Source organism: Canis aureus, chromosome 8 (genome assembly GCF_053574225.1).
Source record: "Canis aureus isolate CA01 chromosome 8, VMU_Caureus_v.1.0, whole genome shotgun sequence".
In the NCBI taxonomy this organism is placed as follows: Eukaryota; Metazoa; Chordata; class Mammalia; order Carnivora; family Canidae; genus Canis; species Canis aureus.
In genome coordinates this window covers 68,220,062-68,246,433 of record NC_135618.1, presented here as the reverse complement: position 1 = coordinate 68,246,433, position 26,372 = coordinate 68,220,062, and the positions used below count along the sequence as shown (strand labels likewise).

General features: G+C 41.3%; 1 protein-coding gene across 1 annotated transcript in view; it reads right to left on the bottom strand.

Moving 5' to 3' along the window:
• Positions 1–21,151, bottom strand: part of LOC144319566 (cytochrome P450 3A12-like) — a 30,465-nt gene extending 9,314 nt beyond the window's left edge. Inside the window, exons 1-9 of the mRNA XM_077907829.1 lie at positions 20,886–21,151; positions 17,154–17,247; positions 14,736–14,788; positions 13,199–13,298; positions 5,701–5,814; positions 5,352–5,440; positions 3,644–3,792; positions 1,819–1,946; positions 654–720 (exon numbers count right to left, since the gene is read on the bottom strand). Of these exons, the coding sequence (XP_077763955.1) occupies positions 654–720; positions 1,819–1,946; positions 3,644–3,792; positions 5,352–5,440; positions 5,701–5,814; positions 13,199–13,298; positions 14,736–14,788; positions 17,154–17,247; positions 20,886–20,956 (865 nt within the window). The 5' untranslated portion in view covers positions 20,957–21,151. The remainder of the gene's footprint in view (positions 1–653; positions 721–1,818; positions 1,947–3,643; positions 3,793–5,351; positions 5,441–5,700; positions 5,815–13,198; positions 13,299–14,735; positions 14,789–17,153; positions 17,248–20,885) is intronic.
• Between the last annotated feature and the right edge of the window lie 5,221 nt (positions 21,152–26,372).

Here is a 26,372-nt window from a genome sequence, read left to right as displayed (position 1 = left end):
ATACTGACATAAATAAATTAAATGTTATAGAGAGAGAATGAAAAGCTCCCTAACAGTGGACGATCACTCATCAACATAGAAGAAATGATGGAATTAGAAAGCCAACATTTTGGAACCATCTTAGTAATAATGGTCTCAGTCAAACAGCATCCATGGATGATAGAAGTAGTAGGTGAAAGTAGTAGGTAAAAGTGGCCAGCATTTACACTGTCACAAAGGCATCTTTCACCAGTCACTTCTTAATTACAAAATGAAAAATAAAACTTTACAGTATATTAAGCCAATGAACACAACTTTAACCAAGTGCTCCAGGTCACCAATGCCGGGGCCATATGCCTTCTGATATGGTGAAGCGTTGATGTGAACTTCCAGGTATAGGCTCAGAGAACTGACACAGGAAACAAGCTCCCCAGAGGTTATGAAATAGGTGATCCATGATCCACTGACTGCCTTGTCCATGGTTGCCCTTCAAGCTTTGAACCAACTTATGGCTGTGTGCTTCTGGAACGTGCTTCCATTACCATTTGTATCTGAACACGTGTCTCTCTTTGATTTGTATAATTACATCTGCTAAAAATCGTCCTCCACACCTCAGAACCACCCCCTGCATCAGAGACTTCCCATCACTGGCCCTCTAAGCTGTCCTTACTTGCCTTTGTGGGTATTCATTTCTTTAGAATTCTGGGAGTTAATCATCAGTTGCAGAAAATCGACTCGGTGCTGCAAGCAGAAAGAGAACTTTCAACAACAGAACATCACTTGTGAAGTCAGAAATAAATTAGGGATGCAGGATTTAATTTCTTTCCTGAGAATATGGCCCCTTTAAGTCCAGAAGTCTGGCTTGTGTTACCCAAGTCATTAGTGAACAAAAACATCCAGCTCCAAAAACTTGGAGAGCAGGATGCTTCCCTGACAGGAATCCAGCTATTATGTCCCACTGTTTCTTGGTTCTTGCTCCCTTGATCCTGAGCTTCTCTGGATTTTCAACACAGCTCCCTGGCCAAGGAGTAGCATGCTCTCTCTCTTGTCATGCTTGCTAAGTCAGGAGAAAGTTCCTGACTTCAGTCCTTCCCCCCACCCCCCAGACTCATTTCTTAACAAATGGCCACATAGACCAGTCGCCTGACTTCTGCAGAGTCCAGGGACAGCTTCTGTGTCATCATCTTCTAATGACCCACCCTCTGGAACTCATCTTCAGTGACATTCCGGGGTACCCAGCCCTGCCTCTCCCTCCGACACACATTCTAGCGCTGGTCATCAGGCCTCAGGAAGGCAAATCTGGCTTGGCCAGCTTGCAGCCTCAGTGCCCAGAGAGACTCCTGCCCACTCCAAACTATGGCAGGCTCAAATTTAACACACACTCTACTCTACCAGGTGCCTGGTTGGGACCTTCCCCTGGAGAAGGTGTGAGATAAGAAGCTTGGAATTGAAGGAATTCTTTGCCACTCTAACATCTGGGGAAATTTTAATATCAGAAAATTATTTTTACACAGGAAGTTGTACCCTTTGACAATTTTTTGAAGAGAAGAGGTAGTTTTTTTCTCTCATCAAATTTTATTGCCTGGCATAGTAGGTACCATGCTTATTATTAAATTTTAAACGTTGACTCTCTGACTCATTCTCTTTCCTCCTTCCCTGATCTCCATCTTCTTCATTCTCCTTAAAATGTTAGAGGTCTCCTGCTCTAAACCCTCCAGTTCTCTACCTACCTAAAAACATACTTAAATGACCACAATTACTTAAATGACCACACTTAGGATGTACACACTTCAATAAAAATCAAAAGTGAACACTCACATGTAACTACCACCAGATTACCTTTTGTTTATCTTTGAGGCGACTTTCCTTCATTCTTTTTACAGACTTTGTGAAAAAATCAGTAATTTTCTTTGGAAATAGCCAGATATTTAACATTTCATATAGTGGAGTAAGGAATGGAAACAATACTGTAAGGCAAAAGAACAATGGAAAGCACAGTAAAAATGCAAATTTTACCTGGAGCAATTATAACTTGGTCTACCAATCAGAGGATTAAAAGACACCAGGATTCTTTGAAACCTGGAGTCAGTCCCTCTAGATCTGTACTTGAATTTCAAGCCAATGGCTGAGCAAGGAGCCCATTGTGGGGCTCCATCCCAGGACTCCAGGATCATGACCTGAAACCAAAGGCAGATGCTTAACCAACTGAGCCACCCAGAAACCCCTCGAATTGAATTAAGTGTCCAAAATTATACCCTCTGTTCATGGGCAACTGATCTTTTTTTATATAAATTTATTTTTTATTGTTGTTCAATTTGCCAACATATAGAATAACACCCAGTGCTCATCCTCTCAATTGCCCCCTTCAGCGTGGGCAACTGATCTCTACAAGGTTTCTAAGACCATTCAAGTAAAAAAAATAGTATTTTCCATGAATGTGCTCAACAAGAGAACAGTCCCATGCAAACAAGCCAACAACAACAACAACAAAAAAAACCCAAAACAAAAAAAAAAAGGAAGAAAAAGAAGTGTAATTCTTACTTCCTACAACAAATAAAAATAAAATAAATTTAAAATGGATTTACCCCAAAGATACAAATGCAATGAAACGCCGGGACACCTGCACCCCGATGTTTATAGCAGCAATGGCCACGATAGCCAAATTGTGGAAGGAGCCTCGGTGTCCAACGAAAGATGAATGGATAAAGAAGATGTGGTTTATGTATACAATGGAATATTACTCAGCTATTAGAAATGACAAATACCCACCATTTGCTTTAACGTGGATGGAACTGGAGGGTATTATGCTGAGTGAAGTAAGTCAGTCGGAGAAGGACAAACATTCTATGTTCTCATTCATTTGGGGAATATAAATAATAGTGAAAGGGAATATAAGGGAAGAGAGAAGAAATGTGTGGGAAATATCAGAAAGGGAGACAGAACGTAAAGACTGCTAACTCTGGGAAACGAACTAGGGGTGGTAGAAGGGGAGGAGGGCGGGGGGTGGGAGTGAATGGGTGACGGGCACTGGGGGTTATTCTGTATGTTAGTAAATTGAACACCAATAAAAAATAAATTAAAAAAAAAAAAAGAAAAAAGTGAAGGGAATTAAGAGTACAGTTTATCATGATGTGTGCTAAATAATGTATAGAATTGTTGAATCACAATATTGGACACATGAAACTAATATGACAATGTACATTATTTATACATAAATAATTAAAAATAAAGAAAAGAAAAAAAAGTAAAAAAATAAAAATAAAAATAAAAAAATAAAATGGATCAAAGGCCCAAATATAAAAGTTAAAACTGTATAATAATCATTAGGAGAAAACCAAGGGATAAATCTTCATGATCTCATATTTCTCTGTGAATTTAAGATCTGACACCAAAAGCACAGAAATGAAGGAAAAATATATATATTATACATTATCAACATTAACAATTTTGTTGATGAACACTGGGACCATAAAATGAATTATACATTGTAAAGGGGGCCTCAATGTATGTGAAATTTGATAGTAATAAAAAACTATAAAAAGTTTATACTGATATAAACTATAACATTGTTGTAGAAAAGTGGGAGGTAAGCAACAAGGGAGAAAGGAAGGAAGGGAACAAAAAAGGAAGAGAGGAAAAAAAGAAAATACGTTAGTGTACATACTTATGGAGAGTAAAAATGGATCAGGGAAATCAAATTTTAAGAGCTTCTTGGCATTTTCCACAAACGGATCTTGTGGGTTGTTGAGGGAATCAATGTTCACTCCAAACGATGTGCTGGTGATCACATCCATGCTGTAGGCTCCAAAGATGCTGGGAGAGAAACAAAGATACGAATACTTAAAATCAGCACCTCTTTACTATCCTTATCCAATGCTTGCAGCAAGAAGTGCCTGTAGATTCCAATGTCCAGGCAAGACAAGAACCACACTTTGAGAACCACCTGATGGATCATCTAAAGAGTCTGTATGCCATCACACTCACTGATGAGGTGCTCGTGAGGTGCCAGTGACACAGCTGGCCTTGTGCTATGGGTGATGGGGATACCAGGGCAAGTTAGAGAGACCTCTGAGCTCGAGGAGCTTAATCTTGGAGGGATAGAGACCCCAAATTAGGCAAATTACACAAGTGTGTTTTGAGTAAGGGCAGTAGAAGGTGGATAATCACTGTGTCTGAGCAGGACAAATGGTGGAATAACTAACGCTTCCTCAGGGAGTCAGGAAAGGTGAAACTGATCTGGATCTTCTCTCACCACAGTCTCTGTGCTCTCGGAGCTGAGTCCTCTTTAGCACATTACAGAACACCAACACCCTGTTCTGAGATGCCAGGAATACCATCCTTTTTTTCTCCACCTCTGCTAAGTCTCCTGAAAGACCCACTTTGTCTCATCTCCTTGATCTGAGATTGCCCTGAGGACTCACCCATTTCTGGAAAAAGTAAGAACTGAGAATGTTCCTAGTTTAAAAATATATATTAAATCACACCAAAACTGACTTAGGGGATGCCATAGCTAAGTGATCATATGCTACTAGTTTTGCCAGGACAGTCCTAATATGCATCCGTTCATCCTGCAATATTAAAATATATCCCGTGGCACCCAGGTGGCTCAGTCAGTTGACTGGCTACCTTCCACCTTCTTCCTAGTCATGATCTCTTGGTCCTGGGATCAAGCCCCACTTTGGGCTTCCTGCTCAGGGTGGCAGTCTGCTACTCCCTCTGCTCCTGCCCCCCTGCATGGGCTTGCTCTCTCTCTCTCTCTTTCTCTCAAATAAATAAGTGAAACGTTTTGTAAAAATAAAATATATCTCAATTTAGGCTAATATCTCAATTTAGGCTACTTTTTCACCCTACCCATCCCATGTGCAAGGCCTTCTCCCTTTTGTGTTTGAAAGATGGACAAGTGGTCATAAAAGTTAATATTTAGTATTTTGCTTATATCCTCAACAAAATCAGGAAGGGATTTAAGTTGTCCCAAGTTCCACATGAAAACTTTCTTGCCCCATCCAGTGCCCAGCGATATGTACCAAGTGGTCCCCACCACTACCATTCATTACCCTCTACACTCAAAGTTTTGGAAAAATCGTGTTTCCTTTTTTTCAAGCACATATTTTTGTCTTCCCCAATATCCAAGGTGACAATCAAGCAGATGAATTAATCCTGCCTCATGTACACAAAAGAAGACCCTCTCCCTCCTGGCTGCTCTGCCTTTTTAGGCGAGCTACCTCTCCTTGGCTGGCCCATTGGGTTGTAACACTACACGTCTACTTCAGCTTCTTTGCTGGGGTAATTCAACAGTGGGAATTGGGCTCTGTGGCAGCAGTTGGAAAGTGTCGTGACATAGTTGGAATTCCAGCAGCCCCACTCCTACTTACTCTTTCAAGCTGATGGCTTTGCCTTTTTCTGCCTCCTTCCTCAGGTTCCTCACCAACATATCTCCATACTGGCCAATGATGGGAAACATCTACACACAAAATACAACACCACCTGAAGTTAAATCCGAGAATGAAGTCCTAGAATGACATGGCTTTCACAAACATGGAGCAAGAAAGGACATTTAATAACAAGTTTTATCATGTCTCCTCTAGGACATGAGGATAAAAGACCATGTTTAGGAAGCCCAAATACAGCAGAGTACCACTTGCAAGTGGACTACATCTTAGTTTCTAATTATCCCCAGCTGCATTCATTACTTCCTAATGACAAGACCTCTTCTTTTCTTACCTCCTTGAGCTTTCCGCTGGTGAAAGTTGGAGACAGCAATGTTCGTATTCTCTTCCATTCTTCATCCTCAGACACAGTGATGGCACTTTTCATAAATCCCACTGGACCAAAGGACTAGAGTCAAAGCAAAACACATTTTGCCATACATAAGTTTTGTAGGTCTTCACAGTTTGCAAAATTTGTTAAAGAGCATCTATTACTCACCAAATATGTAGTGTCTCCTTAGTAGCAGTCCCTATGCTACATACTCAATAGATAGTTATCCCAAATGCTTAGCTTCCTGTGAAGCTGAAGGAGGCAGCACTACAGGTAGTAGCTGTTTCCAGCTTTATATTCCAATTTCCTTTTCAATGTAAATGTGGCATGGAAAATTTGGCAGGGAAACTATTCCAGGAGAATAAACTGGATTCATACCTAATACATTCCTACATAATACCTACATAATAATACCAACATAGTAATAATACCTACATTCTCCTAAGGTGTGCAGAGTAGAATTGCATTGGAAGATAGCCAGATGGCCTGGCAAACTGTATGTTGCTTCAGAGCAGTTCTGCCTTCACATATATCCGCAGCATGAGAAACTCAAAAAACAGATGCGTTAATATGGTGTTTTTTTTTTTTCAAAAATAGCAGTGTACCCTAAAAAGATAGGAATCTGTTTGCTATTCTCAATAAATGATACAGTTACATGGAAATCTTTTCCCCTGTGTTACCCCAAAGGGAACTAAGGAAAAGAGAAACAGATAATTCTGTTTCTCATATTGGGACTGGCCTATCAAGCCAACAACCTTGAATCTAACTACCATTTTCCAAAAATATATTTTGTATTAATGTGGATATCTCCAAAACCATTTCATGATAAAAATACACAAAAGAACTAGAAACAGAGGAACTACTTCAACCTAATACAGATCATCAGAAAACCTTATAGCACACATCAATTCAGTGAGGAAGGATTCGTGTGATATCACCAAGATCATGAGACAGGACACATCAGCCTCTGTTAACCCGCAAAGAACAATAGGTATACAGCTATCCACAAACAAAATAGACCTAAGAGCTTAGGGTTCCATTTAAGAAGCTTCAACAACACAGTGGAGCAAAACTCCTGAGAATAAGTGCATTAGAAAAGTAAGGAGAAGAGCTTCATTTTGTCTGCATCATACCAGGAGCCAAGCCAGCACTACTCAACACCAAGAGGACACTCGCCAGCCTCAGAGAATTCCTCTTGCTAGGAAAAGGACTAAAGGTCATTAGCCCCAGCCCTTCAGGGCACAGCACAAATGACCTGTTTTGGCTTCAAACCTCCAGATACTGGCATAGCTGACACACCTAGACAGAGCAAGGAACAAAGAAAGGCAGGACTATCAGTATCAGCAAAGTGGCAAGAGTAACCATGGTTCCTTGTGTCCTGCTCTGCAGAGGACCCTAGCAGCCTTAGCAGCTGCTGAATTAACAGCTGACACAGCACAGTGCACCCTCTAAGATTTTGCTGCTGATAGTCCCACAGGCTTTCATACTTGCTGACTCCAGCTGCCTGAGTCCTGCTCTGCCCCATCTGCCCTCTCATGAGTTGCCTCAGCCAGTGCCACCACCTACACCCTGAGCCTCAGAATCTGCACCCACAACCAGCCATGGCCCCTGTGACAGGGTATACATACCACACCAGCCCAGGCCCCAGCAACTTTCAGGTCCCTGAGGCCAGGCTTGACTCCCGTCACTGGACTGCACTGCCACATGAGACCACAGCTAATCCCTGAAACTTCACATCTACACGCTGCCAGCCTGAACTCCAGTCAAAAGCCCCCACTGCCATGCATGCAGTAGTGACTATTCCTGCAGCCCCGTGAGTGTACACAGACAGCCCAGACATTCAAAGTACCCATGTGCCCATCACTGAGCCCAGCCCCTTGGGAGCATGTGCCTGGTTTCAGCCCCCACAGATGAGTGTGTGTGTAGCACCCACTCTGGCCACCATTCTGCTTGCCCTAGTCCTCAAGCACTGGATCTGATGATGCTACTGAGGAGCCCAATAGCCACTGCATCCACAAGAACCCTCCACTGTGCTTCCTGTCAAGGATCATGCAATTGCTGATGTTGTGGCTCTCAAGTACCTGAACCAACGATCCCCTCCTGGATTATTTCAGATTATCCAGTCAGAGTGGGGTAAAGGAAAATGGAAAAAAAAAACCTAGGGAGAAAAATCCTACAGGATTTATAGGATACCATCAAATAAAAGAATATGTACATTATGGAATCCTGGTAGAGGAAGAGAGAAGTGGACAGAATGCTTACCTAAAGAAACAATGGCTGAAAACTTCCCAAACTAGAAATCTTGGGATATGTAGTCCTCAATCTGATCGAATTCAAAAAAAGATTACACCAAGACACATGATAATAAAATTGTCAAAAATTGAAGACAACAAAATTAGAGACAAAGAAAAAATCTTGACAGGAGCAAGAAACAAGGGGCTCAGCACATAAAAGGCAGAAACCTCTTTCACCTCAGCCTTAGCAACTTTTACTAGGCATGTTACTGGAAGCAAGGGAAACAAAAACAGAAACATACTATTGGGACTTCATCAAGATGAAAAGCTCCTGCATAGTGAAGGAAACAATCAACAAAACTAAAAGCCAACCTTTAGAATGGGAGAAGACATTTGCAAATTATATATCAGATAAAGGATTGGGATCCAAAACCTATAAAGAATTTATGAAACTCAACACCCAAAAAACAAATAATCTGGTTAATAAATGGGAAGAAGGCATGAAAAGACGCTATTTGGAAGAAGACATCCAGAAGGCTCACAGACACATGAAAAAATGCTCAACATCACTCATCATCAGAGAAACACAAATCAAATCCACAGTGAGATACCAGCTTACACCTGCCAGAATGGCTATAATTAACAACTCTGGGAACAACAGATGTTGGTTTAGGATGTGGAGAAAGGGAAACCCTCTTGCATTGTTGGTGGGAATGCACATTTGTGCAGCCACTCTGGAAAAGAGTATGAATTTCCTCAAAAAGTTGAAAATAGAACTATGCTACAATCCAGCAATTGCACTACTAGGTATTTACCCAATGCATGCAAAAATAGAGATTCAAAGGCATACATGCTCCATATTTATAGCAGCATTATCAACAATAGGCAAACTATGGAGAGAGCTCAAATGTCCATCAACTTTTGAATGGATAAAGATGTGGTATATACACACACACACACGCACACACACACACAATGGAATATCACTCTGCCATCAAATAAATGAAATCTTGCCAATTGCAGCAACGTGGATGGAGCAAGAGAGTATTATGCTACGTGAAATAAGTCAGTCAGGGAAAGACAAATGCGATATGGTTTCACTCCTAAGTCAAATTTAAGAAACAAAACAGATGAACATATGCGAAGTGAGGGGGAAAAAGGAGAGAGGGAAACAAATCACAAGAGACACTTAATGATAGAGAACAAACCGAGGGTCGATAGAGGGAGGTGAATGGTGGAAGGGCTAGATGAGTGATGAGCATTAAGGAGGGCACCCGTGATGAGCATTGGGTATTGTATATAAGCGATGAATCACTGAATTCCACTTCTGAAACCAATATTGCATTGTATGTTAACTAACTAGATTTTAAATACAAATACATACATGTATACATACATAAATTTAAATGGAAGGATGAATGGATAAAGAAAATTGAATATTGCTCAACCTTAAAAAAGAAGGAAATCCTGCCATTTCCAATAGCATGGTTGAATGTGGACAACATGACTACATACTAAGGGAACTAAATCATACACTGAAGGACAGGTAACACATGATCTCACTTATAAGTGGAATCTAGAAAAATAAAGTCAAGCTCAATAACAGAGTAGAATGGTAGCTGTCAGAGTCTGGGGAGGAAGAAAGAGGGCAAATAGTAATCACAGGGTACAAACTTTCAGTGTTGAGAAAAATAAGTTCTGGAGATCGAACATACTGCATGGTGATTATAATTAAAATACTGTACCATATATTTGAAATTTGCTTAAAAAGTAGATCTTACATGTTCTTACCACACACGCACACACACACACACACAAAGTAACTCTGGGTGGTGATAGATATGTCAATACATTTCATTTGTGATGATCACTTTATAAATCAAAACATCAGATTTAAATATATAGTTTTCATTGTAAAAATACATGTATAAATAGTTAAATGGTGAAAAGCTGAATGTTTACCCTTAACATCAGGAACAAGGCAAAAATATTCACTCTCACCACTCTTGTTCAAAAACCATACTAGAAATCCTAGCCAGTGCAATAAGACAAGACAAAGAAATAAAAGGCATGCAGATTAAAAAAGATAAAGTGGGAGTGTCCCTCACCTGCATCCCAATGATTATCGCAGCAATGTCCACAATAGCCAAACTGTGGAAGGAGCCTTGGTGTCCAGCGAAAGATGAATGGATAAAGATGTGGTATATATATACAATGGAATATTACTCAGCCACTAGAAATGACAAATACCACCATTTGCTTTGACGTGGATGGAACTGGAGGGTATTATGGTGAGTGAAGTAAGTCAATTGGAGAAGGACAAACCTTATATGGTTTCATTCATTTGGGGAATATAAAAAATAGTGAAAGGGAATAAAGGGGAAAGGAGAGAAAACGAGTGAGAAATATCAGTGAAGGTGACAGAACATGAGAGACTCCTAACTCTGGGAAATGAACACGGGGTGGTGGAAAGGAAGGAGGGCTGGGGATTGGGGTGACTGGGTGACGGGCACTGCGGGGGGCACTTGATGGGATGAGCACTCTGTGTTATGCTATATGTTGCCAAATTGAACTCCAATAAAATAAAATAAAATACTTTTCTAAAATAAAAAAATAGGAGTGTCCCTATATCAGTGAAATAATTGGCGATGTAGAATATCTTGAGGGATATAAAAAAGAACATCTCTGCATCTAATAAATGAGTTAAGCTAGGATGTAGGAAATAAGATCAACACCAAAAATCAACCACATTTCTAGATAATGAATATGTGAAAACACATTAAGAACACAATAACAACTATAATCACACAAAGAAGGTGAAATACTTGAGATGTGTATTGAACAAAACATGTATGGTTTTCCTGTTGAGAATGAAATGCTGGTGAAAAGACTCAAAGAACGCCTAAATAAACACATATTGTGTTCATGCTTTGAAAGACATGACATAATAAAGATCTAGATTTTGCACAAATGATTGGTAGGTCTAAATCATGTCTTACAAAATCCTGGCAAATATTATGCAAACATAGATAAGCTAATTCTAAATTTGTATGGAAAGGCAAAGGAGCTAGAATACCTAAAACAATTCCAACAAAAATAAAATGGGAGGAATCACTGTTCATGATATTGAGACTTACTATATAGTTACAGTAATCAAGACACGGTGGCACCGGTAGAGAGATAGATACAGAGATCAATGAACATCAATGAACAGAACAGAGATTGACAAATAGATACAAACACATAGGCCCAACTCATTTTGATACTGGTACAAAAGCCATTCAATGCAGGAAGTACAGCCTTTCCACAAGTGATGCTGGAGTGCTTACACAACCATAGGCCAGAAATAAGGATTTTTTAAAAAATTTTATTTATTTATGATAGGCACACAGTGAGAGAGAGAGGCAGAGACATAGGCAGAGGGAGAAGCAGGCTCCATGCACTGGGAGCCTGATGTGGGATTCGATCCCGGGTCTCCAGGATCACGCCATGGGCCAAAGGCAGGCGCCAAACCGCTGCGCCACCCAGGGATCCCAGAAATAAGGATTTTTGACCTAAATGTCACAGCTCACAATTAACACTAAAAATTAACACAAAATGGATCACAGAATTAAATGTGAAACACAAAACTATGCATGATTCATATTACAAATATAAAACATAAAAGTATATACTTAAATGTAAACTATAAAATGAACTACTTTGAGAAAATCCTTGGGACTTAGGGCTAGATAAAGAGTTTTCAAACTTGATGCCAAAGTCACAGCCCATCAAAGGAAAAGAATGTTAAATTGGCCTTATCAAGATAAGAAATGCTTGCTCTGCAGAAGACTCTCATACAACAAAAAGACAAGCTACATACCATGCCTACAAAAGAAAGTAAGCAGGAGGCTGATGATGGAACAGCTCTATAACATGAATGGGGTGGAGGATACACAAGTCTACATGTAAGATCAGTGTTCAGGAGCAATCACACATGCACAAGGTACATTTGAGTGTGCCTAAAATCACTGAAACCTGAATAAGTTCAATGGCTAGAACCAATGGCTATTTCTGCTTCCATACTGTACTATCATTACGCAGATATTACCTTAGGGGAAAGGGCTTGAAGACCATACAACATGGGACCTCCTACGACAACTTCCTGTGAGTCTGTCATTGTGTCAAAACAACGTTTTATAAATAAATAAATAAATAAATAAATAAATAAATATTTTTAATATACTCCAAATGAATGAGATCATATAATGTTTGTCCTTCTCTGATTGACTTATTTCACTCAGCATAATACCTTCCAATTCTAGTGAAAGGGAATAAAGGGGAAAGGAGAAAAAATGAGTGGGAAATATCAGAAAGGGAGACAGAACATGAGACACTCCTAACTCTGGGAAACAAACAAGAGGTGGTGGAAAGGGAGGTGGGTGGCGGGTGGGAGTGACTAGGTGATGGGCACTGAGGGGGGCATTTGATGGGATGAGCACTGGGTGCTATGCTATATGTTGGAAAATTGAAATCCCATTAAAAAATAAATTATGCTGAGTGAAATAAGACAATTGGAGAAGGACAAACATTATATGGTCTCAATCATTTGGGGGAATATAAAAGATAGTGAAAGGGAATAAAGGGAAAGGAGAAAAAATGAGTGGGAAATATCAGAAAGGGAGACAGAACATGAAAGACTCCTAACTCGAGGAAACGACTAGGGGTGGTGGAAGGGGAGGTGGGTGGGGGGTGGGGGTGAGTGGGTGGTGGGCACTGAGGTGGGCACTTGACGGGATGAGTACTGAGTGTTATTCTGTATGTTGACGAATTGAACACCAATAAAAAATAAATTTATTAGTGTTACCCACCATTTGCTTCAACGTGGATGGAACTGGAGGGTATTATGCTGAGTGAAGTAAGTCAGTCGGAGAAGGACAAACATTATATGTTCTCATTCATTTGGGGAATATAAATAATAGTGAAAGGGAAAATAAGGGAAGGGAGAAGAAATGTGTGGGAAATATCAGAAAGGGAGACAGAACGTAAAGACTGCTAACTCTGGGAAACGAACTAGGGGTGGTAGAAGGGGAGGAGGGCGGGGGGTGGGAGTGAATGGGTGACGGGCACTGGGTGTTATTCTGTATGTTAGTAAATTGAACACCAATAAAAAAAAATAAATAAATTTATTATAAATAAATAAATAAATTAATTAATTAATTAATTAATTAAAATAACTCCATGCTTACCCGTCGGTTTGTGAAGACAGAATAACATTCTTTCACTAGCACTGTTTTAATCATGTCTGGATCCATGATAGCCAACACGGGCTGTCGCCCATCATAAAACCTGTGTCGGGAAAACAGAACTGATTATATTAACATGACAGTTTCTGCAGCTGCAGCCACACCTGGAAGTCTCAACTTTTATCCTGACATTATATAATCTAAACTCTGACATCATGATTAGAAATAACAGTAGAACATTTGTTAACTCTAGGTGATGTGTACATGGATAGTTCCATTCTCTACAGTTTTCTGCATGTTTAGAATGTTTCAAATATTTTTGATGTATTTTAGACATTTCAAATAATGTTTATATATATCATCCAGAAGAAACTTAGGTTAGTAAATTTGACATGGGGCCCAAGAATCTGCCTTTTGAACAAGCTCTCCCAGGTGGTTCTTGTCCACAGCCAGGCTCGAGAGCCACACAGTAAAGACAGAACCGGGGCACATGATGTAATTCTGACTCCATTCAGAGTTGAGCAGTGCTGAAGGTGGGCAGGGACAGTGGGGCTAAACCAGTGTCCATCCAGAGATCTGTCTTCTTTCTATTCCATCATGCTGCTTATGGGCCTTGCCACTCAGAGCCCCACGGTCTCTGAGGATGTGACCAGAGAAGATAAAGAGGTAAGAGGAGGTACACTCCTGGCTGTGAGCATCCCAGAACCACATCATATCTCTCCCTCAGCTTCACCAAACCTCTGGCAGCTCTGAACAGGAGCATCCAGGGCAAGAAGCCAAGATCATACTACAAAATCACAGTCCATCAACCCACCAGGAAACACTGTGGCTTAAAATTCTCTTACATCTCAAGTCCACAGAATAAAGAAATACTTCCACATTGAATACCTCCGTTGAAAGAAAAATCTGGGCCTAAAATTAAAATGCAAAACAAACTCCACACTTACAAAAAAGTAAGAAAAAGGTGAGTAGCAAGTCAATCGGAGAAGGACAATCATTATATAAGTTCACTCATACAGGGAATATAAAAAATAGTGAAAGGGATTATAGGGAAAAGCAGAGAAAATGAGTGGAAAATATTAGAGAGGGTGACAAAACATGAGAGACCCCTAACATTGGGAAACGAACAAGGGATAGTGGAAGGGGAGGTGGGCGGGGGCATGGGGTGACTGGGTGACAGGCACTGAGGAGGGGCACTTGACAGAATGAGCATTGGGTGTTATAAGTTGGCAAATCAAATTCCAATAAAAATATACATAAAAAAAGAAAAGGTGAGTAGAAATGGCTTTCCATTCTGTTTATCCAAACCCTTCTTTCAAAGGATATATTTAATCCAGACTATAAATAAAGGATACACTCCAGGTCCGATTTACACTTAGAGCTGCACACGTGGTGACATATGGGATCTTGGGAAGGAGAGCCTCCAGAAGCTTTACTACAGCAGGCTTCATCACAAGGGGCTCTCGACTAAGACTGTCCACACCACAGGGTCCTCCTCATCACAACAGGCCTAGTCAATGGAAATGTCCAGAATACTCACCCCCACATTCTTCCATACTTTCTAAAACATTTCTCATCAAAATCACAAAAACCCTGCAAGAGAAATCAAAACATATTATTAGTCTAAATGTACTGAGCCCTATGGGTAATGGGGAACAAAATGACTTAGATCGCATGAAATGTGCCTTACAGCCTCTCACTAGCAGATAGAGGGAAGCTGTTAATCACAGGGGACTATCAGAAATGAGAGAAAACAGAGGATATATGGAAATGGAGAATTTCATGTCCCTCTTGCACTATTTCCAAGTGTTGGAGATACTGAACATCTTACCCTGTCTGGGAGGACTGGGTAGTCTCTGTGTGTCTGATGTGTTTGGCTTGTGCATTATATCTAAATCTCAGAACCCTCTGAATCATTACCTCAGGGCCATGTAGAAAACTGGAGCTGAGGGAAAGGCAGCATGGCTGCATATTCTGAATGTCAGATAGCATTCTGTTTGTTGATCTCATGAGCCCTACTAGATTCCAGTGGATTTAGGATATATTTTATGTTTTATTTTATTAAATTTTATTGTTTTATTGTTTTATTTTATGTTAATTTTTATGTTTTATTTTATGTTAATTTTTAACTCTTTATTTTTTAATTTTTTATAAAAAGATTTGTATTTATTTATTCGTGAGAGACACACAGAGATAGGCAGAGACATAGGCAGAGGGAGAAGCAGGCTTCCTGAAAGGTGCCTTATGTAGGACTCGATCCCAGGACCCCGGGATCATGACTGAGGCAAGGCAGATGCCCAACTACTGAGACACCCAGGTGCCCCAGTGGATTTAAGATATTAAGGCACCAGTGACCTCTTTTAATCTAGCAGTTTTACATGAGTTAAACATGCTTGTTTAGTGAGAAAGTGAGGAATGAATGAATGACAGAGTGGACTCGCCTTCCAGTTCTCCATCACAACACAGAGAGGAGATAATGCCCCCATCCCACAAATATCAGAGCCAAATAAAACACTTGATAAGAGTTTTCACTTCTATCACTAAAAGAACAACAACAAGACTTCTAGTGCCTTCATTTCAACTGTGATTTTGATGTTTTAACAATACAAATCAGGATCCCAGAAATGTGGTTAGGTGTATGTACTAAGGAATTGATCTGGGAAAAGTGGAAAGGAAATTATTGTTTCTTCAGAGGGAAAGTCCAGAAGTTCTTAGACGATAATTGGGCACTGAGAGTCTCAGTAGGGAAAAGCAGAATCAGAGAAATAAGCCTCAGATCTGTGGGAAAGGAACTCCACAGCAGAGAGCAGCTTGCAGGTGAACTGCCGACTTCCACTATGTGATCTTCTAACTCTTGTAGAAGACTAGACTTCGGACAAGGCATCAAAGCTGGATTAACCACAACCACTCTACCAACATCAGTCTGTGTGTCGCTAGTACATTCCATTCAATTACATTAATTTCTTTTTTTGTAAAGATTTTATTGACTCATTTCAAAAATGAAAGAGAGAGTGCACAAGCAGGTGGGGGAGGGCAGGGAAGAAGCAAAGGGAGAAAAAGAGAGAGAATCTGAAGCCGACTCAATGCTGCATGTGGAACAGATGCTGGGCTCCATCCCATGACCCTGAGATCATGACCTGAGCTGAAATCAAAGGTCTGATGCTTAACCAACTGAGCCACCCACCCAGGCCCAACCAGTTACATTAATTTCTTAATAATTTTGTCAAAGTATCTTTTTTCTAGGGATATATGGGTGGTTCTTGCTTTGTAGGAAAACCAAAACCCACACAAGTCCTTTAAAGGTTAAAACCTGAAGTCAATAGAGAAACAGCATCTCACCTCAGTTAAACTCCCTCCCTGCTGGACTCACACATAGGGTGTCTCTTTTGAAGGTAGAGAAGTAAAGCTGAGATTTAGCAAAGGGAGAATTAGATGCATGCAAATAGCTGCAGGGGGTTGGTCAGTTCGTGAGAGAATTCAAGTATGTGCAAATTCCCCAGTGGTGAATCTTGGGCTGCTCAATAATCTGAAGTTCGAGAACCATCCAGGAAATGGAAAGGGCTATCCAGGGCTTGTGCAAGAACAAAAAAGTCTGATTCTAGCATACATAGCTCATTGGACCACTAGCACGGACACCCTTGGTTCTCTTCTCCTAATACCAATATGATGATGCCTTCCTGGGAATCCACACCTTCCAAAAACAAAACAAAAGCCTCTTCATAATGCTCGTAAGCTAAAGCATCAAGTTCCATGCTGAATTAGTCAGAGAGCTGGGCTGCCCACTGAGGCAAACCCTGAGGCTCATAATAACAGACAATAGAGCTCTGGGGTAGACTTGACACCATTTCTGGAAAGTCAGAATCGAAGATTTCCTCATGAGAAGGAGCATTTTTATTATGGAATTAAAGTGGGATTTGCAACTGACAGAAGCAAAAGTCATAGCTCAAACAATACTCACATTACGGTAGCCAAGAACAGTTCCCAAAAAAGGCAGAGGTGTTGGCCCAGGAATTCCCAGCTTCTTAAAAAGTCCATGCGTGTAGGTCCCATAGCTATAAAGCCAAAGAGAAAGCCAGGTCACAGGGATGGTGGAATAGGTGCTGGGGCTAGCCAGTCAATGACACAGAAGTGGAATAGTCAAGGGAGGGAGGAGGTAACAATCGGCAAGAAATGATAACAACAATTCCAACAGCAATAATTGCATTCGCTCATCATCATCTTGATGATGATGTTGATCATCTCCTTTCCAGTCTCCACTGTGAGACTGTCAAAACGTAATAATGATTAGCTAAGAGTAGCTGAAAATGTCGTGGTCTCAATCCTAGAATGAATATTTGATAAATATTCCACCCTTGAGTGCTCCTGAAAGATTCATGCTGATTTCTTCCAGGAAATTCAGTTATCCTATTTAGTAAATGACTCTTCCATGATTTTGGAGATTCTCATTCTAGGTGGAAAGAGGAAATGTGATTCTCTACTCTAGTGATGAGATTTTGCTTAATTGCATCTACTCAAGAGCTGAGAGGTTACTGAGAGCCGACCATGAAAATACTCATACAGTTTGCTCAGAAATCTTTGTGTTTTTCCTTCACTATAGGCTCTGTGATGGTTCTGGATATAGGCCTTCTTAAATCTGTCTTCAGAGAGAGAGCCTTGAGCAACCACAGTGCTCTTATGTTTGTATAGTGATTATTGTGTCCAAGGCTCCACTGTCCCATAGAAAAGTGAAATTCTTTCAGCTCCACCCAGTCTCTGTTGTCAGGAAGTCTGGTTCTCTTGAGCTGCAGAGAAGACAGACTGGCCCATATGTGCCCCAAATGACTTCATATAAAAGAATCAGTAAGGAAACAATCCACTTCCAGACCATTCTTCCCATCTTGGCATCTGGTCCTTCAACCTGTGATACTCACCTGCTCAGCACACTGCAAGGTACACTCATTTTCTCTTCAAGATGGTTACTCACAAAGCAGTTAGTTTACTGGCTCTGTGCTTCCACTGTCTGAGAAACCCATTATGGTTGATGCTCCCTATGACAGGCTTGCCTACAATCATCTTTCATGTGTCATGTGTAGAATCCCACAACTGGGGGATACTTAGAACCCTTCCACTTAGGTTTGCTGAGGGATGGCAGGGTGGAGGAAGAAGAGAGGCTGTGGCCAGGAGCTGCCAGAAACCATTTTACTCACAAACCTGCTAAGCCTACAAGGCTTACCCCATAGAGGAAAATAAGGAAAGTACAGTTGGAAACGGTGTTGGGTACAGATGGTACATGCCCTGCAGGTGCTATCTGATATGAGACCTTCCAAAGTCCAGACACCTCCAGTTAACAGCAGAATACATGTTATGCAACAAAAATGAGTAATGATAAAATGTTCCATAGATTGGAATGAAGACCTTGTCTCCTCATCTCTGGGGACTAACCTTAAGACAGTAAATGTTCAAAATAGTCCCTACAAACCAGCAAATCATATAAAATGTAAACAAACTCACAAAATTGCACAAAATGACCAGTATTTGAGGGACCAGTGGATGTCCCTCAGCTGTGTCCGACTGTGTTTGGATCCTTCCTCTAGTACAGCTGGACTCATCAGCACCAATTGTAGAAGCCAGGGTAGTCTTAGTTGGTCCCACCTCCATTCTCTTCTTGCCATCACCACCACTCTAAATCAAATCCTGTTTCTGAACATTCACTGTGCTCCATGAACTCCCAAGTGAGGCCAAGCAAGTGAGGGATAGTCAGGAACACTGGTCCCAAGGAAAGATCTTGTGTACTGTCTAAAGCCACATGGCTCCATAAGAAGGCAGGCAGGGGGCTGAGTGAATTTTTCAGATTCTTTCCAGCTTCCCTCTTCTTGGTAGAGTCATGCAGCTGCTGGTACAATTGAAGGGCCTAACATAGAAGCCATTTTTAAAACTGTTTTTGCATTGCGTGCCTGCAGCGGGCATTGTCTACAGCTACTGAGTCTTGATTACACCAGTGTCTTCTAAGTCCACAGTGTTGTTTGCCTGGTGGTGACAGTATCCAGTGACAGCCCCACTGCCAGATGACACACTGGAACTTACATGGTGTGTTCTTGTTCCCTCGCTTCAAGCAGATGAGATGCTAACCTTATGGTCCTGTGATGATCTCCTGTGGGACCAGGACAGAGGAGTATTTCTGGGAGGTCTGTTCTGAGGGAGGAATATTCTCCTGCTCCATCCCCAGTTCTATCTGGATGCCTCTCACATCAGTTCTGGCTCTGTCTCACTACTCACCTGTGCTGAAAAATTAAAATAAGCTGCGGGCACATGCATTTAAGACACATACAAACTATATCATAGAAGAATGCATGTGTACGCTAAATTCATATTACTCTAGAAGATGTATGCTATTTATGCACCTTTACAGTCACAAAGGCTGAACCAACAGCCCTCTTTTATTGGTAGGAAAAAGCATACTAGAAAGACTCTTATCTCAGAAAAAAAACACACACACACAAAAACAAAAACAAAAAACCCCCAACCCTATTGTTAAGGAGAATGAAATTAAACACTATCTATTCATTTTAAATGTCATCATACAGAAATGTCTTGCCACACTATCTAGCATTCTAACCTTTCTCTTAGAAAATGAAAATGTTCTATGTTCCATGTTCTATGTTCACATCTCATGATTTCCTCCTCTTAAAGAAAGTGAAATTGAGACAAGGTCAAATATGACATGGAGGGTCTTTCCTACCCATGTTGTAAAACTCAATCCTTTCCCAAACTGCTCCACGATGGTGGGAATCCCATCACTGAAAGGAATTCCTCTGCCAGATGTTTCAATTCCTCCTCCAGTACTGTAATATAAAGGCAAAAGCATAGTTTAAAGCCAAATTGGCTTTCAGAGCTCTGCCTCTTGGCAGCTGGCAGATTCATATTGAGGGGTAGGGGGGAAAATCTCTATCCTGATGCTAACCATTCCAGAGAGTGGAAGGAAAAGGTGAAATGAATAAATTTTGAAAGATTTCTACCAAGTCTCCTCAGCTCTAAGGATGTTGATTTAGGGGTAAGGAGTTCTGCACAGTACAGGGTGAGGGATGGCCAGTAGAGGGGTGCAGGAAAGAGGGAAGAGCTCAGTCAGAAGAGGGGAAAAAAGCATCTCTAGCACCCCCTCGGTTGTCAGGGTGCATCAAGTGCCTTGTATTCATAATGCCTGGCGGTAGAGAGGGGGGGGAGCAGGAGCCACCTAGTGATACAGGCCCAATCCAATACATACCCTGTGGAAGGCACAGACCAGAAGGTGAAGGTAATGAGCCAATGACTCAAGCCACTCCCTCGGCCTCCAGAATCCCCATAGCTTAGAAAGGGATGAGGACCCCAGGGTATTGGAGCCTGTTGATTTTATTCTGCCTCTCTTGAATTCTGCTTAATTAGTCTAGGTCCCAACTGGTGGTCCATCAGAAGATCGCCCCCAGAAGCAACTACTGTCACTCAAACCCTCCTAGCTACAGGAATTGGAGTTGCGGTGTGGTAGGTATACTTCAGTAGATCTGGTGAGGTCAATAATAATCTTTTAGGTGTTCACAGCATGTTTGAAGTACTCAACACTTAAGCAACTTCTTTCTTAATTCCTTGATCCTCAAAACAGACAAGGAAAAGGGAGTGGATGCTGATTAGCAACACAAATTGAAGGTTCCGGGGATGATGAACCTGGGTAGTTACTTACAGGTAGAACAGCACCAGGCTGGTGGCCAGAAGAAGCCAGGTTTCTGTGGAAAAGCTTGGGATCAGGTCCATGGCCACTTTCTCTCTGTGAGTCTCCTCTACTTTTGTTCAGCAGTGTGGGCTAGTCTTTGATGACCTGCGTGTGTGCAGCTTCCCTTCCCATAGCAATGATTCCGTGAGGCTGGAATGTGTATACTGAAAATGGGGCAGGACTGGAGCTGGAGCCCGTAGCAGGGCCCTTTCCCCCAGCCATGAGTGTTGGCAAAGCATCATGGACACACTCCCAGATTGACCTTTGAGATCATATTCTGTCCAAAATCAATAAACAACTCAATCAGTGTTATCGGTAATCTCAAAGGTTACAAAAACTCAGGTAAAGTCACCGTACTTAAATCCCTCACTTGCCCTTGTCACCATGGCTTCCTTTATTTTTAAATACATGAAATCCTTCAAGCAAGCTAAGTCTGCACATCTCTACCCATGTGGGTTCCTCTGACTACAAATGCCTCTGGGCTCCCTAGAAAGCTCTTACCCATCCTTCAAATCCAGCTCTGACATATTCCCCTCTATTGGAGTCTTTCTTCAGCAACCTCCAGGAACACATATAACAGCTCTGTCCCCTAGGAGACTTCTATTCCCACTGCCCCAATTCTATTATTGTCCTCTCTACCCTCCAGCCCTATTATTGGTCTGCACATCTATTTGCCTTACAGATAGAGAGCTCAGAAAGGCACAGTCTGAGCACCTGTCAACATTATGGCCCTAGTTCCCAGCAAAGGACTACATACTCAGCAAGCATTCAGAAAGGTTGGTGGAGTTGAGTTGGTAGAGGTGCAATGACTGGGCTGTAGGTCCCTTCTGGGCAGGTTTTGGTGACCAGCCCACATACCTGATGGGAGAGATCTGAGAACATAGCATCTGGAAATTACACCTGTTCATTATCATCTATCAGACCCATGTTCTGTGTCTGTATGGCCCGAGAAACCATGGATTATGTGGCATACCTCTGGAATCTCTGGGACAATGGAGGTATCCCAGAGTAGTGCCTCATCTTTAGTACCAACAATGCATAGACATAGGAAGCTGGAAGACAATCCTAGGAAAAGTAGGGGAACAACTCCCAGGAATTCTGAGATATTTCTGCCCCCTTTTAGGTATTCACTGGCCACCATTCAATAGGGTCATGCTATTCTGTGTTTACAGATGTAAAGACTGAGACTTAATGACTGCAATGGGCTTTCCATCAGCCATTGATCACAAGAACCTATTGCAAATAAGTGAACATGAAGAGAGACTGAAGAGTCTTCTGCACTCTGCAACATCAGAGCCCTACCGTGATAAGGGCCACAATAGGAAATTGAGACCCAAGACTACAACAGCAAACTGGTTAAGTTTCTGTTCAGACCTTCATTGTGACCTGGACAGGGGTTTCCTTGTGGGTCTCCCACAACAAAGAACTCTGCCTCATCTCAGCAGGGAAGGCAGATTGCCAATAGAGGAGATAGTAAGAATATTTTTGGATGGGATCTGCCTCCCCAAGTTCCCCAGCAGAGAGGTACACAGAATACATGCAAACAAGGACAGATTCCTGTCATTGGATTACAGGAACCACTTATGTCTCTCACGTAAACACAAAGCCTTTCTTATTTTACTTGGAAATCAAATCTCTGTGGAAACTAACACGCCTTCATCCTCCTCCAAAACCCTTGCTCCACTACGACAATTTCCTAACTAAGCTTAATATGAGTATCCACCTGCCCTATTCACCTCAGGCCCTGCTCTAGCTGCTTGGATTCTGTCCCAACAGTGATATCCTAGCCATTGCTGGAGACCAAAATGTAGCCAGCACCGGACCAATGCAGATGGTCTTGTCTGTAGGGGAAAATAATAGAAGCATGAGCTTTGTGCCCCATCCTTCCCCAGCAGGGGACACCTGACATGACAAGATTCCCATTCTCAGAGCTGTGCAGAATGTGTTAAGGAAGACAGTGAGCATCGGGGACTACCCCGCATGCTCTGTGGCTCTGATCTACTCCTTCCTGTACAAATATGCTCATCATGTACTTTCCAAACTCTAATTTTGTGGGGGTAAAAATACAGCTAAGACTCAGACATCATTCAGGTTGAAGATAGAGGAATCTAACAGATAATTATAGTATAGCCAAGGAAAAGTAACTATGCATCTTCCTGCACAGGGAAGGATTTATATGCTTTTCAGTCTCCTTCGCTATTGTATATTGAACCTCAGATATGCTTAGGGAAGTCTTAGGCTCAGATACTAGTGTTGGTGGACAGGCTGTCAGAAACTCAGGGAGGAAAGGAGTCTGGGCCATCTAATATTCCCATCCCTTTATATCCTGAGCCCTTGTGGCACCTCTTCTCAGAAGCTGGGCCTGATTTTTTACTGGCCAAGAGAGAACTGCTCACAGTTGGGGAGTCAGTGTCGCTCTGGAATGGAAATATTTGTGCATGATATCCAAATTTCACAGGTCCCAATCTCAGGTTGTGAAAATGAAACCAAGACTCCCTGTCTGTTCCTAAGCTGTCAAGCCCTCATTCTTCTCAGTAAGGCCATACTTGAGTTTGTCAATTTTGGATTACCTGGTGGTATCTAGGTTTTGGTGATTGGGTCCTGTGGTTGGTGTGGGAGTGGTGAAGTAACTAACTGATTCATGGACATTCCAAAAACTGGAGGAGTCGGGTCCTTCTCCCATTTCCATACATGTTGGTTGGGCTCTACACCTGCTGCATTTTGTCCATGGGCCTAGCACTAATATTAAAAGGTCAAAATATCTGCCTAATGAACCTGATACTCTAAAGGGATGAGAGACACTAAACAAATAACCACACGACTATTGGGTTATAAATCAACACCTGCTATAAAGTAATGGTATCTGTTATATCTGAAGACTTTGCCCAACCAGATACCTGACCCTCACGGGCCCTTTACAAATGTTCATTCAGTGTGAACTCATAAACATTTCAACTCATGGCTAAGAGAGGACAAGAGTTATAGAGTAACTCCAAATTATGCAATGTAGTCTCTTTCAGCAGAAGGAGGAGATGTGAGTCCAAGTTTTAACTGATACATAATCAAAAAGTTGGAAGTTTGCTGAATGTGGACTACTGACCTTTTTCTTTTTATGGATTATGTGTAAATGGCTCTTTTTACCACATGCTCTGTGAGGAGATACTGAGCTCATAAATGTTTAGAGACTTAATTTCCTGGATTATATTTTTTTTAAGATTTTATTTATTTACTTATTTTATTTATTTATCCACACACACACAAAGAGAGAAAGAGAGAGAGAGAGAGAGAGAGAGAGAGGCAGAAACGTAGGTAGAGGGAGAAGCAGGCTCCATGCAGGAAGCCTGATGGGGGACTCATACCAGGACCTCAGTATCACACTCTGAGCCACAGGCAGACTCTCAACCACTGAGTCACCCGGATGTCCCCATTTCCTGGATTCTAACTGAAGTCTGAAGTGTCTATCCAGCTGTGTAAACACAAGGTAGAGAGAAGGAGCACACACCTCAGTTTTTCCCAGCCCTGTAGGATCTAAAGAAACACCAGGATGAGAACCCACTTGTCTTCCTTCCCCTAGTGGGGAAAATAGGTCTCAAAACAGTTCCCAAGTAGAAAGATATCTTGTAGGTCAAGAAAAGTTAAATCCCAAAATGAAACAAACAGTAGGAGTAAGGAGAGCACATTTTGTCTTACCAACACAACGTTTTAAAAAACTTAGTTGGGACTTCCAAGCAGGCCTGCTGATACCAGAGAGGTGAGTGAGGCATTCCACTTACGGGCAAAATTGCCAATTCTCAGTAATCATATAAATTATACAGTTTATTTGCATACAATATTTTAAAAACTCAATATTATGCAAGAAATCAATGAGGGAAAATACATACAAATTTAAATAAAGACATGTTCCCAGGGTTAATTTTATGTATTCACTCCAAAAAAAAAAAAAAAAAGAAAAAGGTAGGGAAAAGATAGGAAAGCTAGAGAATAATTCAAGGAGTTCCATCCTATGGTCAGTTCATGTGACTATAGGTGTCTGAACAAAAGAGACAAAATGATAGAAATAATTCAAGAAAATTTCCCAGGACTGAAGAGCAACAGTCTCTAGAATGATAGGCCAATATGCTGTCAATACACTGGCCAATACGTAGCCCTTGACACATGTGGGAAGTTACATTTAGGCATACATTTATTTTATTTTATTTTTTATAATAAATTTATTTTTTATTGCTGTTCAATTTGCCACCATACAGAATAACACCCAGTGCTCATCCCCTCAAGTGCCCCCCTCAGTGCCTGTCACCCATTCACCCCCACCCCCCGCCCTCCTCCTCTTCCACCACCCCTAGTTCGTTTCCCAGAGTTAGGAGTCTTTATGTTCTGTCTCCCTTTCTATATTTCCCACACATTTCTTCTCCCTTACCTTATATTCCCTTTCACTATTATTTATATTCCCCAAATGAATGAGAACATATAATGTTTGTCCTTCTCCGACTGACTTACTTCACTCAGCATAATACCCTCCAGTTCCATCCACTTTGAAGCAAATGGTGGGTATCTGTCATTTCTAATGGCTGAGTAATATTCCATTGTATACATAAACCACATCTTCTTTATCCATTCATCTTTCGATGGACACTGAGGCTCCTTCCACAGTTTGGCTATTGTGGACATTGCTGCTATAAACATCGGGGTGCAGGTCCCGGCGTTTCATTGCATCTGAATCTTTGGGGTAAATCCCCAACAGTGCAATTGCTGGTCATAGGGAAGGTCTATTTTTAAATCTTTGAGGAACTTCCACACAGTTTTCCAGAGTGGCTGAACCAGTTCACATTCCCACCAACAGTGTAAGAGGGTTCCCTTTTCTCCGCATCCTCTCCAACATTTGTGGTTTCCTGCCTTGTTAATGTTCCCCATTCTGACTGGTGTGAGGTAGTATCTCATTGTGGTTTTGATTTGTATTTCCCTGATGGCAAGTGATGTGGAGCATTTTCTCATGTGCATGTTGGCCATGTCTATGTCTTCCTCTGTGAGATTTCTCTTCATGTCTTTTGCCCATTTCATGATTGGATTGTTTGTTTCTTTGGTGTTGAGTTTAAGGAGTTCTTTATAGATCTTGGAAACTAGCCCTTTATCTGATACGTCTTTTGCAAATATCTTCTCCCATTCTGTAGGTTGTCTTTTAGTTTTGTTGACTGTATCCTTTGCTGTGCAAAAGCTTCTTATCTTGATGAAGTCCCAATAGTTCATTTTTGCTTTTGTTTCTTTTGCCTTCATGGATGTATTTTGCATGAAGTTACTGTGGCCAAGTTCAAAAAGGGTGTTGCCTGTGTTCTCCTCTAGGATTTTGATGGAATCTTGTCTCACATTTAGATCTTTCATCCATTTTGAGTTTGTCTTTGTGTATGGTGAAAGAGAGTGGTCTAGTTTCATTCTTCTGCATGTGGATGTCCAATTTTCCCA